This window comes from Schistocerca nitens, chromosome 2 (genome assembly GCF_023898315.1).
Source record: "Schistocerca nitens isolate TAMUIC-IGC-003100 chromosome 2, iqSchNite1.1, whole genome shotgun sequence".
NCBI classification, from domain to species: Eukaryota; Metazoa; Arthropoda; class Insecta; order Orthoptera; family Acrididae; genus Schistocerca; species Schistocerca nitens.
Window position 1 is genome coordinate 878,337,037 of NC_064615.1, and position 14,512 is coordinate 878,351,548.

General features: G+C 42.7%; 1 protein-coding gene and 2 non-coding genes across 3 annotated transcripts in view; 1 reads left to right on the forward strand and 2 right to left on the reverse strand.

The window, feature by feature from the left end:
- LOC126234686 (trypsin-like) overlaps positions 1 to 14,210 on the forward strand; it is a 40,050-nt gene extending 25,840 nt beyond the window's left edge. The window contains exons 6-7 of the mRNA XM_049943425.1: positions 2,320 to 2,484; positions 13,880 to 14,210. Of these exons, the coding sequence (XP_049799382.1) occupies positions 2,320 to 2,484; positions 13,880 to 14,065 (351 nt within the window). The 3' untranslated portion in view covers positions 14,066 to 14,210. The remainder of the gene's footprint in view (positions 1 to 2,319; positions 2,485 to 13,879) is intronic.
- Trnas-cga (transfer RNA serine (anticodon CGA)) lies at positions 5,915 to 5,988 on the reverse strand. Its single transcript has one exon. It is a non-coding gene; the product is annotated as a tRNA-Ser (tRNA).
- Positions 6,217 to 6,290, reverse strand: Trnas-cga (transfer RNA serine (anticodon CGA)). The gene has a single exon. It is a non-coding gene; the product is annotated as a tRNA-Ser (tRNA).
- Positions 14,211 to 14,512: the final 302 nt, after the last annotated feature.

Consider the following 14,512-nt stretch of genomic DNA (forward strand, 5'->3'; position numbering starts at 1 on the left):
CGCTCTCGACCGTCGGACGTCTGTCAACGCTACCGCACCTCTTTGGTCAGAGATAGCAATGCCTTGTCTTCGCTGCTTCCGACCAAAGAGCGCGTTTACAAGAAAATTTATTTATTTATTTATTTTAGTATAAATTTACAAAAATGATAATTTAAATAATTAATTGCGTAATTTCATTTGAAAAAAAAATTAACATTTTTCTTGTTTGTCATTTGCGTCAGTGGGGAGAGGTCTGTTCCACTACAGCCCCTATGATAAATTCCATCAAACGTTTCATTCTTGTAATTCTAAAAGACTGCCTTTCTTTCACGTTCTTTAACCTTTATTTCCTTTTCCACACTTTTTGTTTTGTATTGATATTATTATAATATAAAACTGATGCTACACGCTCACTTCTTGACGTTACTTTCTATGTAAAAGTGTGTGCATGTCCAGTCTAAAAGTAAGACATCTCGGTGGATGTAACTGAGTTTTATAGACGCCTCACCTGGTGAGAGTTCGTAAATACCATTGCAAGTAAGCATTCACTGTGCGAAAGTAGCTGCAACAGTCTGAAAGAATTGGCGAGGGGAGTCGCAGTGCGCTCGTACTGAGATATACTACTGTGGGCGTAGGAAGTTCTTTGCCTAAATGACTTCAGACGTGGAGTACTCTGTGTGTGTGTCCCCAATGATCTGGTCCGGAACACGTGCCGAGCCTGTATCACATTCTCATTCCGACGCACAGTGGAATATTTGCAGTGAAATCCTGGCCAATATCAAAGTCTAAAGCACTCCAGTTCGCTTTTAATTTAATGATAAATGTAATATCCCTAAAGTAAAAAAATTCGTTTTCCATTTTCAGTGGCAGAAAACAGAAAGAAAAGTGACCTGTAGTAAGGCTGTAAAATCTTAACTTTTACCTCTCGAAAGCAGTGGCTCAATAATACTTCTGTATAACACCAAGGCCAATTTCAGAAATGTAAGAATTAATTTTTATATTTTGTTTTTGTTTTTTTTTTAGAAAAAGTACACATGTATATTTGAATCCTTTAGTATCCCGTATATAAAATAAACAGCCCATGAAGCACAATTCGGATTCATTATTGACGAAAATATAACTGAAAAGGGTAATTTTATAGCAGATAAATATGACAATATTAAGGAATTAGCAACTTACTAAAGTTCGCACTCATTAAGAAACGCAGAAATATTCGTAACAAATCAGTCTAATCTAATCTAATCTAACCGTCTGTAGCAGCAACATTAACGAAGACAACATTAATGTAATGACAACTCGCAATCAGAGAAAAAGGTCTCGCCTTGTGTCCGCCAGGTGGCAGCACTTATGACTATTTCGCCGAATTTCATCTTTGTATAATAATTTCAGCATCATCTCCCTTCTTCTTAGTATTATTATGCAATCTTTGATGTTGTTTCTCTTCTGCTTGTGTTAAAGACTTCCTTTTCCGTTTTTAAAAATACTGATTATTGATTGAAAAGAACATTGAACGTGAAATAATAAAGTTTTACAGATTCACATTCACATGAGTCATACAGTTTACATATTTACTTATAAGGTCATTTGCAATCGGAACACACATTAATTTTTCAATAGGTTAAACAAAAGATGTATGTTATTTTAAAAACTTCTATTTAAGTACGGGAAATCTGGAGAATTTTTATCCTTGTAACCGGCTCTCAGTACTGTAACAATCGCAACTACACTTTATAATAGGCCCAATAAGCCCCACCACATTCAAAACTGCTGAAGAAAATGACAGACAAACTAAAACATTGTTCAGTTAAACTCATCAGTGTCATTGGTGTGTTATAAATTCGAGCAATTAGGTTGGTTCAAGTTTAAATACAAGCTGTTAAAATCCCTTGATATCTAGATCTGCTGAATTTAAAAAAAAAAAATTCTTTTAGTAAAGCCACAAAAAATTAGAATCATGCTAACACCTTAATCAAGAAAAATATACCCTGGGAGAAAATGCTCACTTCAACTGTTGCTAGGGGCTAACAGATATGCCACAGGCCCCAAAACGCAGGTATGAACCTACCAGTTGGTCAATTAATATACTTGCTACACTCTTTGGGCAAACTAATTTTTGCAATTTTGGCGGCGATTTCGGTACAAGTACTCCACTGTGCACCACCCTGCACAATTTCCGACGAGATCACGGCCTCTAATCCCACAGAACAATTCCATTCGTCGAGGCAGTGAGACTGCCATCTCTCCAAATCGACAGCCACCATCAACGCACTCACGTGCGTATTTATTTTCCAGATGCACTGGATGTGGTGATTATCAAATACCGTTCGTTTTGTGTTTCAGGACGGATATTATGTGCTGCCTGCGATCCTGCAAGCCGTAGATCTGCCACTGATTCTGTCAGACGAGTGCGCCGAGTTGTACGCCAATTACGACGACCCTGACGCCGAAGTACGAGCGGACAACATCTGTGCTGGACTGGAGGAAGGAGGAAAGGACTCCTGTAACGTGAGTAGCCGAACAGAACAACGTGACAAGTGTATCTGACTGGGGCAACAACGTGCTGTTTCTCGCATACAAACGAACCCATTGTGACTCTGGTTTCAGGGATGCATAACAATGGGCGCTGACGAATGGGACAATCAGGAGCTCTTGCTCAGAATCACGATCGTTTAAGGCTCGTTAGTACAATACGTCCGTAACGGTGAGCTCCGCGTGTCTCGTCTTGAGGGACGCGTAAAGTTGGCAGCACATTCATGTCGCTGTAGGAGGGGGTAGCCAAGAAAACCGGAATAACACTGCCGTGGGTGGAGCTTGTGTACTAATCATTTCTGCCGATAGACACGTATAGAGACATTCATTGCCGGTTCAGTGCCGCCTGTGTTGTCGACCTGGCTTGTTCCGTTCATCTGCAATGATTGTTTTCGATTGCGCAGTTTTGTTCGTGTTTCGTTTTTTATGAAGCCAAGTTTAAGTGAACAAAGTTCAGCTGTAAAATTTTGCGTTCTACTCGGTAAAAATGTTGTTGAAACTGTTTTAATGTTGAAAATAGCTTACCAAGATGACGCTATGGAGAAAACCAAAAGAACCATGCCATTTTTAGCCAAAAACTGTCACTGTATGGCCCCCACAGGACTACTGAATAATCTCAAAAAACATGTCGTGACACCACTAATGTTTAATATCGCAGATCAAGCTTGAATTGCGTTCCTGACGGTTTCCAAAACTCTATGTATGTAGGTTATTTTCATACTCACTACACAGAGGCTAGATGAACCTGAAGTGCGTGCACTTTGTGGTGATCGATTTCAAACGGTCGTTTGGGGATCCAGGAAATCTTTCCCTCGCTACTCATATAGCATATAGGGATAGAAAGTATATCAAAAGGAAGGTTTGAATCTTCCGTCCGGTCGACACAGGAATACAATGGAGAAGCATAATTACACACCACTTTAACAAGTTCTTGAACTATGTTCCTTAATTTCACCTACTTTTCTATTACCCCAACGATTACCACATCTGTAACCTATTCGCAACGTCTTTTACTGAAGTGACACGTGTAGCCTAATCCTACAGGTTTCAGGAAGGCATCTATTCCGAAGACTTTTGTAACAGTAGAATGCGAATTAGTGTGATACTTGAAGTTATTATAACAACGAAACACGTTGCGCTAACAGCTACCGAAAACGGAAAATTTTTACAATTGTAGTGATTAATTTTTGAATAGTTATCGAGAATGTTATTATTTTTTAACTGAAATTTAGCAGAGCTGTAAATGTTACATGAAAATAATATGGTCGTTAGCTCTTGTTTGAACAAAAGTTATGGAACTGTTTATGTTGAGTGGAAACATGAATGTGAATATTGAAATAGCTGTAAGCAATAACAATCAATGCACGCACGAGAGCTCGGTTGAGAACGCCGTACATGACAAAATATTTTAATTTCTGTGAGACTGAACAGTTTGTAATAACTCAAAATAGAAAGTCATTCATTAATTTGACACATAACGCAACAATGATAGAGAAACGTTACTTTACTTCTGTTTTCAATGACCACTTTTGTTTTTTTTCAATAAACAAAACACATTGTCAGAAACGTGATACATTAACACTGAATACATCCCGATCAGCAGTAATTGAAACTGACTATACCAAAAATACGAAAGCCAAGAATCACACTATAATGTGATATATTACATTATAGGAACAAAAGCCTAATGTTGCTAGTAATGACTTGGATCTTATGCTTTTCAATTTTCCAGTATGTTATCCTTCAGTGTTAAAAGTCGCTTCACATTACATATGTACACCCCACTACCCTCACGATCACTACACACCAGCTTGTCAAATGTAAAGGTATTATGTACAAACATATTTGTCCATTGCTATTATGAATATGAAGCTGACCTTCTTCATTCAACGATTTAAAATGGTATCTTTATCATGATTAAATCCAGGGTATCCAACGAATTATTCAAACAATGTTTGGCGAGCACTGAAAACTAAAACTCTGAAATACAAAAATAATCAAAAGGGAGTAACATGAAATAAACTCATCTTGAGTTCCTCTTGTGTGCCAACCTCTTCATCTCAGAGTAGCACTAGCAACCTACATCCTCAATTATTTGCTGGATGAATTCCAGTCTCTGTCTTCCTCCCCTCTACAGCTTCCTCTAGTAGCATGGGAGTTATTCCGTGGTGTCTTAAAAGAAGTCCTACCACCCTGTCCCTTCCTCTTGTCAGTGTTTTCTATATATTTCTGTCCTCGCCGATTCTCCGGAGATTTTCAATATTTTTCTGTAGCATCACATCTCAAGTACTTCGATTCTCTTAGTTTCCAGTTTTCCTACAGTCCATGTTTCACTGCTATACAACGCTTTGTTCAAAACGTACAATCCCAGAAATTCCTTTCTCAAATTCCCATGTTCGATATTAGTAGACTTCTCTTCGCCAGGAATACCATTTCCGCCAGCGCTAGCCTGCTTTTCATGTCCTTGTTCTGTCAGTCGTGGGCTTTTTTCTGCCTAGGTTGCAGAATTCCTTAACTTCATCTACTTCGTGATTATCAATCCTGATGTTAAGTTTCTGCTGTTCTCATTTCTGCTACTTCTGAATACTTTCGCCTTCCTTCGGTTCACTCTCAGTTCACACTCTGTATTCATTAGATTTTTCATTGCATTGAGCAGATCCTGTAGTTGTTCTTCACTTTCACTCAGAATAGCACCAGCGACTCTTATCATTGTTATGCTTTCATCTTGAATTTTAACTCCACTCTTGAACCTTTCTTTCATTTCTGTCGTTGCTTCTTCGATGTGTAGAAGGAACTGCAGGGGCGAAAGATTCTTACACCCTTTTTAATCCGAGCACTACGTTCTTGGCCTTCCAGTCTTATTGTTCCCTCATGGTTCTTGTATGTTGAACGTTACCCACCTTTCTTAGTAGCATACCGTTGTTTTTCTCACAATTTGGAACATCCTGCACAACTTAACATTGGCGAACGCTTTTTCCATGTCGACAAATCCTATGAACGTGAGTTGATTTTTCTTTAGTCTCGCTTTCGTTGTCAACCCCAATGTCAGAACTGCCTCCCTGCCATTTACATACAGGGTGTATACAAATTGCAGATTTATTAGAGGAGATAAAAGAAACGCTTGTGCCATGTGACATAAATGGCCCAGCTACTCTGTCTCCCCGCTAAGCGTCCTTAAAGGATTTGACGCTGAACTTCATTTAGGCAATCCCTCACACTTGCTTTGACTGCTTTGTGTGAAACATGATGACACTGGAATCTACTTACAATATAATTACATCTTACAGCTAGTAGTGTCCACAGCACTAGTTAAACAATTACATTATTATTGTTTATCGAGAATGAGATTTTCACTCTGCAGCGGAGTGTGCGCTGATATGAAACTTCCTGGCAGATTAAAACTGTGTGCACCGACCGAGACTCGAACTCGGGACCTTTGCCTTTCGCGGGCAAGTGCTCTACCATCTGAGCTACCGAAGCACGACTCAGGTCCGGCCCTCACAGCTTTACTTCTGCCAGTATCTCGTCTCCTACCTCCCACACTTTACAGAAGCTCTCCTGCGAACCTTGCAGAACTAGCACTCCTGAAAGAAAGGATACTGCGGATACATGGCTTAGCCACAGCCTGTGGGATGTTTCCAGAACGAGATTTTCACTCTGCAGCGGAGTGTGCGCTGATATGAAACTTCCTGGCAGATTAAAACTGTGTGCACCGACCGAGACTCGAACTCGGGACCTTTGCCTTTCGCGGGCAAGTGCTCTACCATCTGAGCTACCGAAGCACGACTCACGCCCGGCCCTCACAGCTTCCTTGCCCGCGAAAGGCAAAGGTCCCGAGTTCGAGTCTCGGTCGGTGCACACAGTTTTAATCTTCCAGGAGGTTTCATTATTGTTTATGTTGTATTTTGTTTACACAAAAGTTTCTAGTGATGTTTACAGGTTCTTGATGGATGATTACACACTAAATGAGTTAATTGACTGTATGGAGAAAGATATTCAGGCAGGCGCTACAGTATCACGTCACAGTGACCGACTGACGGAAGACAGGTATGTCCAGTAGTGTGCGAACAGTTCAGTTTGAGGAAGCCGTGTCACAGCGAACTGAGGGCAACCCAGCGCCAACCAGGGAACTGAACTCCTCCAACGCCAGTGCAACATGTGAAACGTCTTACACGAGACTTGCATGAACCCATTGAAGCATCGGAAGGTACAACACCTATCAGCTGATGATTTTCCCCAGAGCTTGGGATTCCGTCAGTAGTATCTACACCAAATTGTAAACGTCTCTGACTTCCAAACGTGTGTCTTGTTACTGAAGAGGCTGCCTTCATAAGGGAAGGAAAATTCAACAGCCACAAGGACCATGCCTGAGAGTTGGAAAATTCTAAGGCAATTTGTGTGTTCTATCTTCAATAGATTTACCATAAATGTGTGCGCTGGTACCGTTCACGACGACGTAATTGGGTCGTATCTTCTGCCCAACAAGGTCTATGAGGGAAACTGTCTTGACGAAGTACAGTCGGAGACGCTGGAGAGTGTCCCGCCAGCAGCCAGGCAACGAATGTAGTTCCGTCATGACAGGGCTCCACCACAGGTTGCCGTTGATGTCAGAGAACATTTATACAATGTTTTTCCCAGTTGTTGGATTGGGAGGTGTGGGCGAGTACCGTGGCCGCCAGTTTCTCTCGATCTCACTTCTGTGGATTTCTTTTTGGGGGGAGACACCCTGATAAACACCACTGAAAAACTGTTTGTCCGTTTGGCTGAAATTGCAGCCTTTACAAGTGAAACACCTGATTGTTTTGATCGTGTTAGACAACCATTATCCATGCCATTTGTGCATTAAAGTAAATGGACAACATTTTCAGCAACATCTCTAAAACAATATTCCTCATCCTGTATGCTTCAACACCTACAGTCACTCAATGGCGCTACTTTTCCGCACAGTACAGCGTTATTAGCATATAGTCGCAGACTGCTGCTTACCCTAGTCGTGAGATTGCCTATATATAGAATAAAAGGGATCCTATTACACTTCCCTCAGGCTTTCCTGACGATACTTTTGTCTCTCAGTCCAGAACAACGTACTGGGTTCCATTACTTACAACGTCTTCGAGTTACACATCTGAGAACCTATACCTTATGCTCGGATCTCTGTCAACAGCCTGCAGTGTAGCGCTGTGACAAAGGCTTCCTAGAAATCCAGAAATTTGGAATCTACCTGCTGCCCTGCATCCGTAGCTCACGGAATATCGTGCGAGTAGAGGACAAACTGTCTCACGAGCGAATATTTCTATTATCCGTGCTCATTTGTTGACAGAAGCTCTTCTGTTTGAAGTTAATGTTAATTTAATATTTTTGAACTTAGAATTTGCTCAAGAATTCTGTAGCAAAGCGACGTTAAGAACGCTGGTCCGTGATTTTGGGGTCCATTCTTTTACAATTCTTACACACGGGAGGCGGCTGCGCCTTTTTCCAGTCGCTTTATACGTTGCGTTGAGCGAGAGACTCACAGTAAATGCACGAGTTAAGTATGAGTTGAAGGCTGTAAACTTACTTTTTCGTGTCCTGAAACTACAATTTGTTTGCCCAGTATTGGGCAATGTCCAATGCTTCTTCTTTAGCCAGCCGTAGATCGTCGAGGGTGCATCTGTGGGGGCAGGCAGGGCATTGTAGGAGATGTTCCATGTCCTGTCGAGTGCCGCAGTCGCATTTGTCGTCATTTTCGTCCAACAAACCCCATTTGATCAGATTAGATTTCACAGGAGCCACCCCAGTTCTGATGCGGTTAAGCATTCTCCAGGTTTTCCAATCACCAGAAACGCCGCTTGGTGGGTCCTCTCTTAGTGGATAGTAGATGGGGGGCTCATCTAAGGCGCAACTTAGGAAACGGCGTCTGGATTTGAGTTTGCTGGGGCCACACGCTAGGCCAAATATTGAGTGACGGGCATCAAAGGTTTGTTTTAGCTTCTCGGTATGTTCATGGGCTTTCCTACGTGAGTCAGGGTTTGTGAAACTTGCGGCCCTGTGAAGATTTTCTATGGGGGTTGGTTTCATGCAGCCTGTCACTATCCTGCATGTTTCATTCAAGCTAATATCTACTTTTTTTTGCGTAGGCGAATTTGCACCATACCGGGCAGGCATATTCGGCAGTTGAGAAGCACAAAGCTTGGGCTGAAGTTCTGACCACGGTAGGTTTGGCTCCCCATTTGCTATTGGACAGCTTTCTTATTAGGGAATTTCGTGCTTCTACTTTTTTGCGTGTTTTTTCGCAATAATATTTGTATGTCAATGTTCTGTCCAGCACAATGCCAAGGTAGGTGGGAGTATCTGTGTGTTCTAGTAGTGTCCCATCCCAGGTAACATTGAGCCTGTACTTTGCCTGCCTTGAGTTCAGATGGAATGCACTCACTTGAGTTTTGGAGGGATTGGGTTTTAGAGAATTCTTTTTGTAGTAGGCTGACATTGTAGAAAGGGCGGTTTCTAGTTTCTCCTCGATGGCTTCAAACCTGTTGCCTTGAACTGTTATTGCCAGGTCGTCTGAATATACAAAAGTTTTGGTTTTGTCTGGAGTTGGTTGGTCATTTGTATATATGTTGAATAGGATTGGCGCCAACACGCTCCCTTGGGCGAGCCCATTTTTCTGATTCCACCATCGACTCTTTTTCCCCTCAAGCATTACGAAGAACTGTCTATTTTGGAGCAGGGATTCGATTATCTTGACTAGGTGGTAGTCTTTCAGGGTCTCGTAGGTTGTATGCAGTAGTGTCCGGTGATCTACTGTATCATAGGCGGAACTTGGTCGACTAGTGCCAGCCCGGTGATTAGTTTATTCTCAAACCCATCCTCGATATGTTCCGTCAATGCCAGAATTTGACTGGTACAGGACTTTCCAGGTCTAAAACCTGCTTGGTGAACGATCTTCTCTATTCTGTTGAGGATCAATCTTTCATAGAGCTTAAACAGGTGGCAGAGAAGGGTTATGGGTCGATAGCTCTTCGGAGACTCTGGGTCCTTCCCGGGTTTAAGGAGAGCCACCACTTTTGACTTCCTCCACAGTTCGGGATTTGAAAGGTTTCACAGCACACGTTAAAAAGTCCAAGTATCCAGTCCCTGGCGCCAAGGCCGAAGTTTTTAATCTGTTCCACGCAAATATCATCAAAGTCAGCGGCTTTCCCATTCTTCATGGTATTTATGCCGTTGTTCAACTCTCTCATGGCAAATGGTTTCTGGAAGTTGGTGTTTTCCGTTGGCAGTAGGCATGTGATTTTAATTTTCTTACGTTTGGAGTTGAACTTGCCGTTTAGAAGGAGTTGGTTGGCCACCTGGTTTGGAGTTACGTTGGACGGGGCCTTGCTTAGCCTTGGGTCACCATCCAGTTTCTTAATCAGGTTCCAGGCTATTTTCCTACTGTCGGACATATCCATTCTTTCTAGGGTTGCTATCCACTTCTTCTCGCGTGCCTCGCTGAGGGCTGACATTAAAGCTGTGCAGCAGGTGATGGTTTCGTTGCTGAATGGGTCTTCCGCGAACAGTACTTGATGCTTCTCCAGGATGTCCTTTGAGGCATTTGAGAACCCTGGGATATAGTGTGGTCTGCAGCCCCTAGGAATATAGCGTCTGGATACCTTTCGCAAAGTCTCAACAAAGATAGGATAATTACTTGGTGTTGGGGTCAGACTGGCTAATTCCTCATCCAGCGCTTGGGAATATTCTGACCACCTAGCCTTTTTAAAGTTGAATCTCCTACGGAAAGGTATTTTGGTTGTTTTGATTGCTGAGTAGACTTGGATTCCAATAGGTCGATGTTGTGTCTTTGGGATTGCATCATATACTCTTTTGCAGCAGGTGTCGTAGATGCTCCAGCTGACGAAGCAAATATCGGGATTGTAACCTCGCTTCCAAATTTTGCTGTTGAAGGAGCGGGGGAGCTTGGGGTCGTGGAGAAGTGAGAGGTTATTTGCCTCAGCCCGTTGTTCTAGCAGCTGACCATTGGCGTCTGTCTCGTCGTAGCCCCAGGTGGTGCTGTGGCTGTTAAAGTCGCCCACAACGAAGTGAGTCCTTTGGTTGTTGAAGCTTTCTGGCGTTGAAATGTATAAGTTCTGGCCGGGGGGTTTACATACGGAGCATATTGTAAATGATCCACTCTCCATGGCTAACACTTCAGTGTTGTTGGTGGTGTCTTACTCGTGTGAGAGAGCAGCATCTCGCGTCTGGTAAATATTGCGTTCCCATACCTTCTGTGAGGTGCTTCTACTGCCAAGCGAATTCCTTTGATATTGGGTCTGTTTGCTGTTTCATCTCTATGCGTTTCCTGCAGGCACAGTACGTCCCACTTTTCTGATTGACATAGTTGCGATATTACATAGTCTTTATTCTTGGTGATTCCCTCGACGTTCAGGCTGACGATCGTCAGGGTTAGCCTTGAAGAGGACCTGTTTTTGTTTTTGGCTTTTGAATTGGTTTCCGGTGGTGGAAGGTTTGGCCGTTGTCCGATTGGGCAACGTTTCCGTGGAGCGCCGGCAGTTTACTTTCTTCTATGTAGCGTGTAAGTGAAATGCACACGTGGAGGCACCTTCCTTGCTCCCCGGACGCTGTAAAACTGGATTCCAAGTGGACATCGGAACTTATTTTTAGCTGCTTTACAACGCCAGGGATCCCTATTTCTATGGCCTCTGCGTGAATGATTTTTTTAAACCCAAAATTTAGAACTTCCCCTTTTTTCGTTGTCTTCTGGTGTTACACCAGACTGTCTACGAGTGAGAGAATAGAAGCCTCCTACCCGCTTGGTGATTCTACGTAAGACGAGAATTTTCTACGACTGTCAGCTAGATGTTTCTCTAAGGTATGACAGTGGAAGTTGTCTTATAGTTTGCGCATCTATCTTTTTGTAGACGCACTAATTTCTGCTAGCTTTTGCCCTCCGAAATTTTGATGGTTCTTTATTTTTAAAAAAATGGTTCAAATGGCTCTGAGGACTACGGGACTTATCTTCTGAGGTCATCAGTCCCCTAGAACTTAGAACTAACTAACCTAAGGACACCACACACATCCATGTCCGAGGCAGGATTCGAACCTGCGACCGCAGCGGTCTCGCGGTTCCACACTGTAGCGCCTAGAACCGCACGGCCACTCCGGCCGGCTTTCTTTTTCTTTTTTTTCTTTTTAAATCGAGAGTGCAACAATCTTTATTATCTCAGGATTTTCTGAATTTTGTTGATAAACCGCGGCAAGTCTTATCCCATCCTTAATTCACTTACTCCACACTTAAGTTCTCCACAGCACGTTTTACAGACAGTTTAAACTTTGCTCACTATTCCTTTACGGCCATGACACAGGAACTAAGTGCCGCCCATTCATTGTCTAAGTATGATGTTAACAACTGCTTATCTATTCTTTCGAGCATAAAAACTCACCTGGCTTTTGCAAAACGCTGTAGAAAGAGAACCACTGCTCAGAACAGCATGTTACTGACGCAGGGAAAAATGTCACGGAAGAAAAAAAAATTAAAGAAAACTTCACCAATAGATGGCGCTGCAAGTGTCTTAACGTAAATGGGGTTGGTTACAAATGACAGATGAATTGCTGTGATTTGATTTGCACACTACATCGTCCATACTGTTAAATATGCACGTCTGCACAAGTTCGGCAGTCAACAGCTGTGGCACTGTTACTTAGGTAAGCCCATCCATCGCGGCAAGGTCGTACCACATCGAATGGGGAAAATCGGTTTTAAATTGTCCTGAGGCCAAAAACGGCATAAAAAGCACAATGAAATTTGTTTTTAATTGTCCTGAGGCCAAAAACCGTATAAAAATCAAAATGACATCGGTTCTTAATAGTCCTGGGGCCAAAAACAGCATAAAAAACAGCAATGATATCGGTTTCTAATTGTTCTGGGTCAGGCGCAAGACTTTTCAGTGCGCTGTCAACCATTTTCTGCCACAAGTTGATACTGGGAAATAGGATGTTCCACAGCAGATCAGTGTGTCTCGGGGCTGACGCTCAGAATTCGTTGCGCAGTACATGTCTTCAATTCAGCTACATTCGTAACTGGAGCATGGAACACAATATCTTTCAGATAACCCCACAGCCAGAAGTCACACCAATTAATATCAGGTGATCTGGACAGCCAGGCTGCGGGGAAATATTGGCTGCTAATTCTAGCGATTCCGTAATACCTCTGCAGCAGCCGCTTCACTGGCTGTGCAATGTGCAGAGGTGCGCCATTCTTGCATACAAGTGATCCTACCCGTATATCCACGCTGCTGACGAGTTAGAATGACGTTGGTGCGCATAAGACCCTCACAGCGTTCACCAGTGACGGTACAGATAACAGGACCCGCAGGACTCATCTCCTCGAAAAAATACGGTTCTACTATAAACTATACCGTCAACCCACACCAAACAGTCACCTTCGCAAAACCATGTTGGTACTGGATGATGTGCGTGTGGATTTTCCGTTTCCCTTATTCTGGAATACTGTCTATTGACATGTCCTTGGAGAGAAAAATGGGCTTCATCTGCCCACAGAATGCTCCATGGCCGTTAGTTGTCCACTTCCATGCGAACAAGAACTACCAGAAAAAACGTTTGGACCCATGACCTCGCTGTCTGGTCTCCTTCCCCAAACCAACCAACCAACAAACGTTTGTCTTGCTAGCAGGTCAGCAGCAAGCAATTCCTGAACATGGGTGATTTTGTATGGACAGCAATGCAGGGTGTTTCGTAGGATTTTATGCACCGTGCTCACAGGCATCTCCAACGTTCGGACAATTCCCTGTGCCCAGGATGTTTGCACACTATTGTTCGAACCCTCCTGCAATGCTGTACCCATATCTCCAACAGACGTCGGATCAACTGCTTTTCTGACTCTGCCATATTACACTCTAAAAGAAGTTGTCTTTTCGAATTTTTGTAATAATTTTCTCCAGACCCTTATCAGACATTGGAACAATGCCTCTTTTCATACCCTTAAGTGTCCGGAACTTTCATAGGGCTACTGGTCCACAGTCACCGTTCTAGTTCTATACCAGCAGCGAGCGATCCTTCATGGAGACTGTCATGTTGAGGGTCTCGGACGTAAACTGAGTAACAGCCGTGTGCTGTGCGTCTGTTGGTGTGTATATTCTGATACTTGCACATTTTCGTTACTTTTTTTATAATTATTTCATGAAGTTTCCCCCTGCGTCAATAATATGTTGTTCAAATTGGATGTCATTCTGAGCAATGGTTCTGATTCTACAGTGTTTTGAAATTGGATCCCCTTTGAGATACCTATGGTAGCACATATAAGGTATTAATTGTAAAAAAAAGTACTGAAAAGTGAAAATCTATTTTCCAAATACTAAACCAATACGATGTGTTGCAGGGAGACAGTGGAGGACCGATGACGTGTGGTGGTGCGGTGACGGGGCTGGTGTCCTGGGGTGACGAGGTGTGCGGCATCCCCCACTACCCTGGTGTCTACACCGACGTGGCCACCTACTCTGACTGGATCGCCGACACGCTCGCTGCCAGCTACGCCGAGATATCTCTCAAGAAATTGCAACAGTAGCTGCCTGCAGCACTGACCGTCCACATCTCGTTCAAAAGTAACACACGTGCTCCATGGAATTTGTAACCGAGCTTACAGGTTATTGTCAATCAAAATTTCCCATCCATAATAATATAACATTAAAGGCACATACATCGACAATGTTTTTATTCGTTTTAAAACTTTATTTTATTTCCTTATGATTTAGCAGCCTATGACCAGCCAAAATCAACCATTGTAATAAATTCGTTTGGTCTTCAGTTCCTTTCTTGGTTTCCAAAAACACGTCGTTCTCTCACTTTGTTTACTTCTTTGTCTCCCAGTAGTGTACTTGATTTTCCTTCTGGAAATTCCTGAAATTTTGATTCAAATTTCTCAAAAATCACAGTAATGTGGAAGTGACACACGTACACTTAATAGCTAGTCACCTGCTTTACTCTATATACACATAAACGAACATAAACAAGA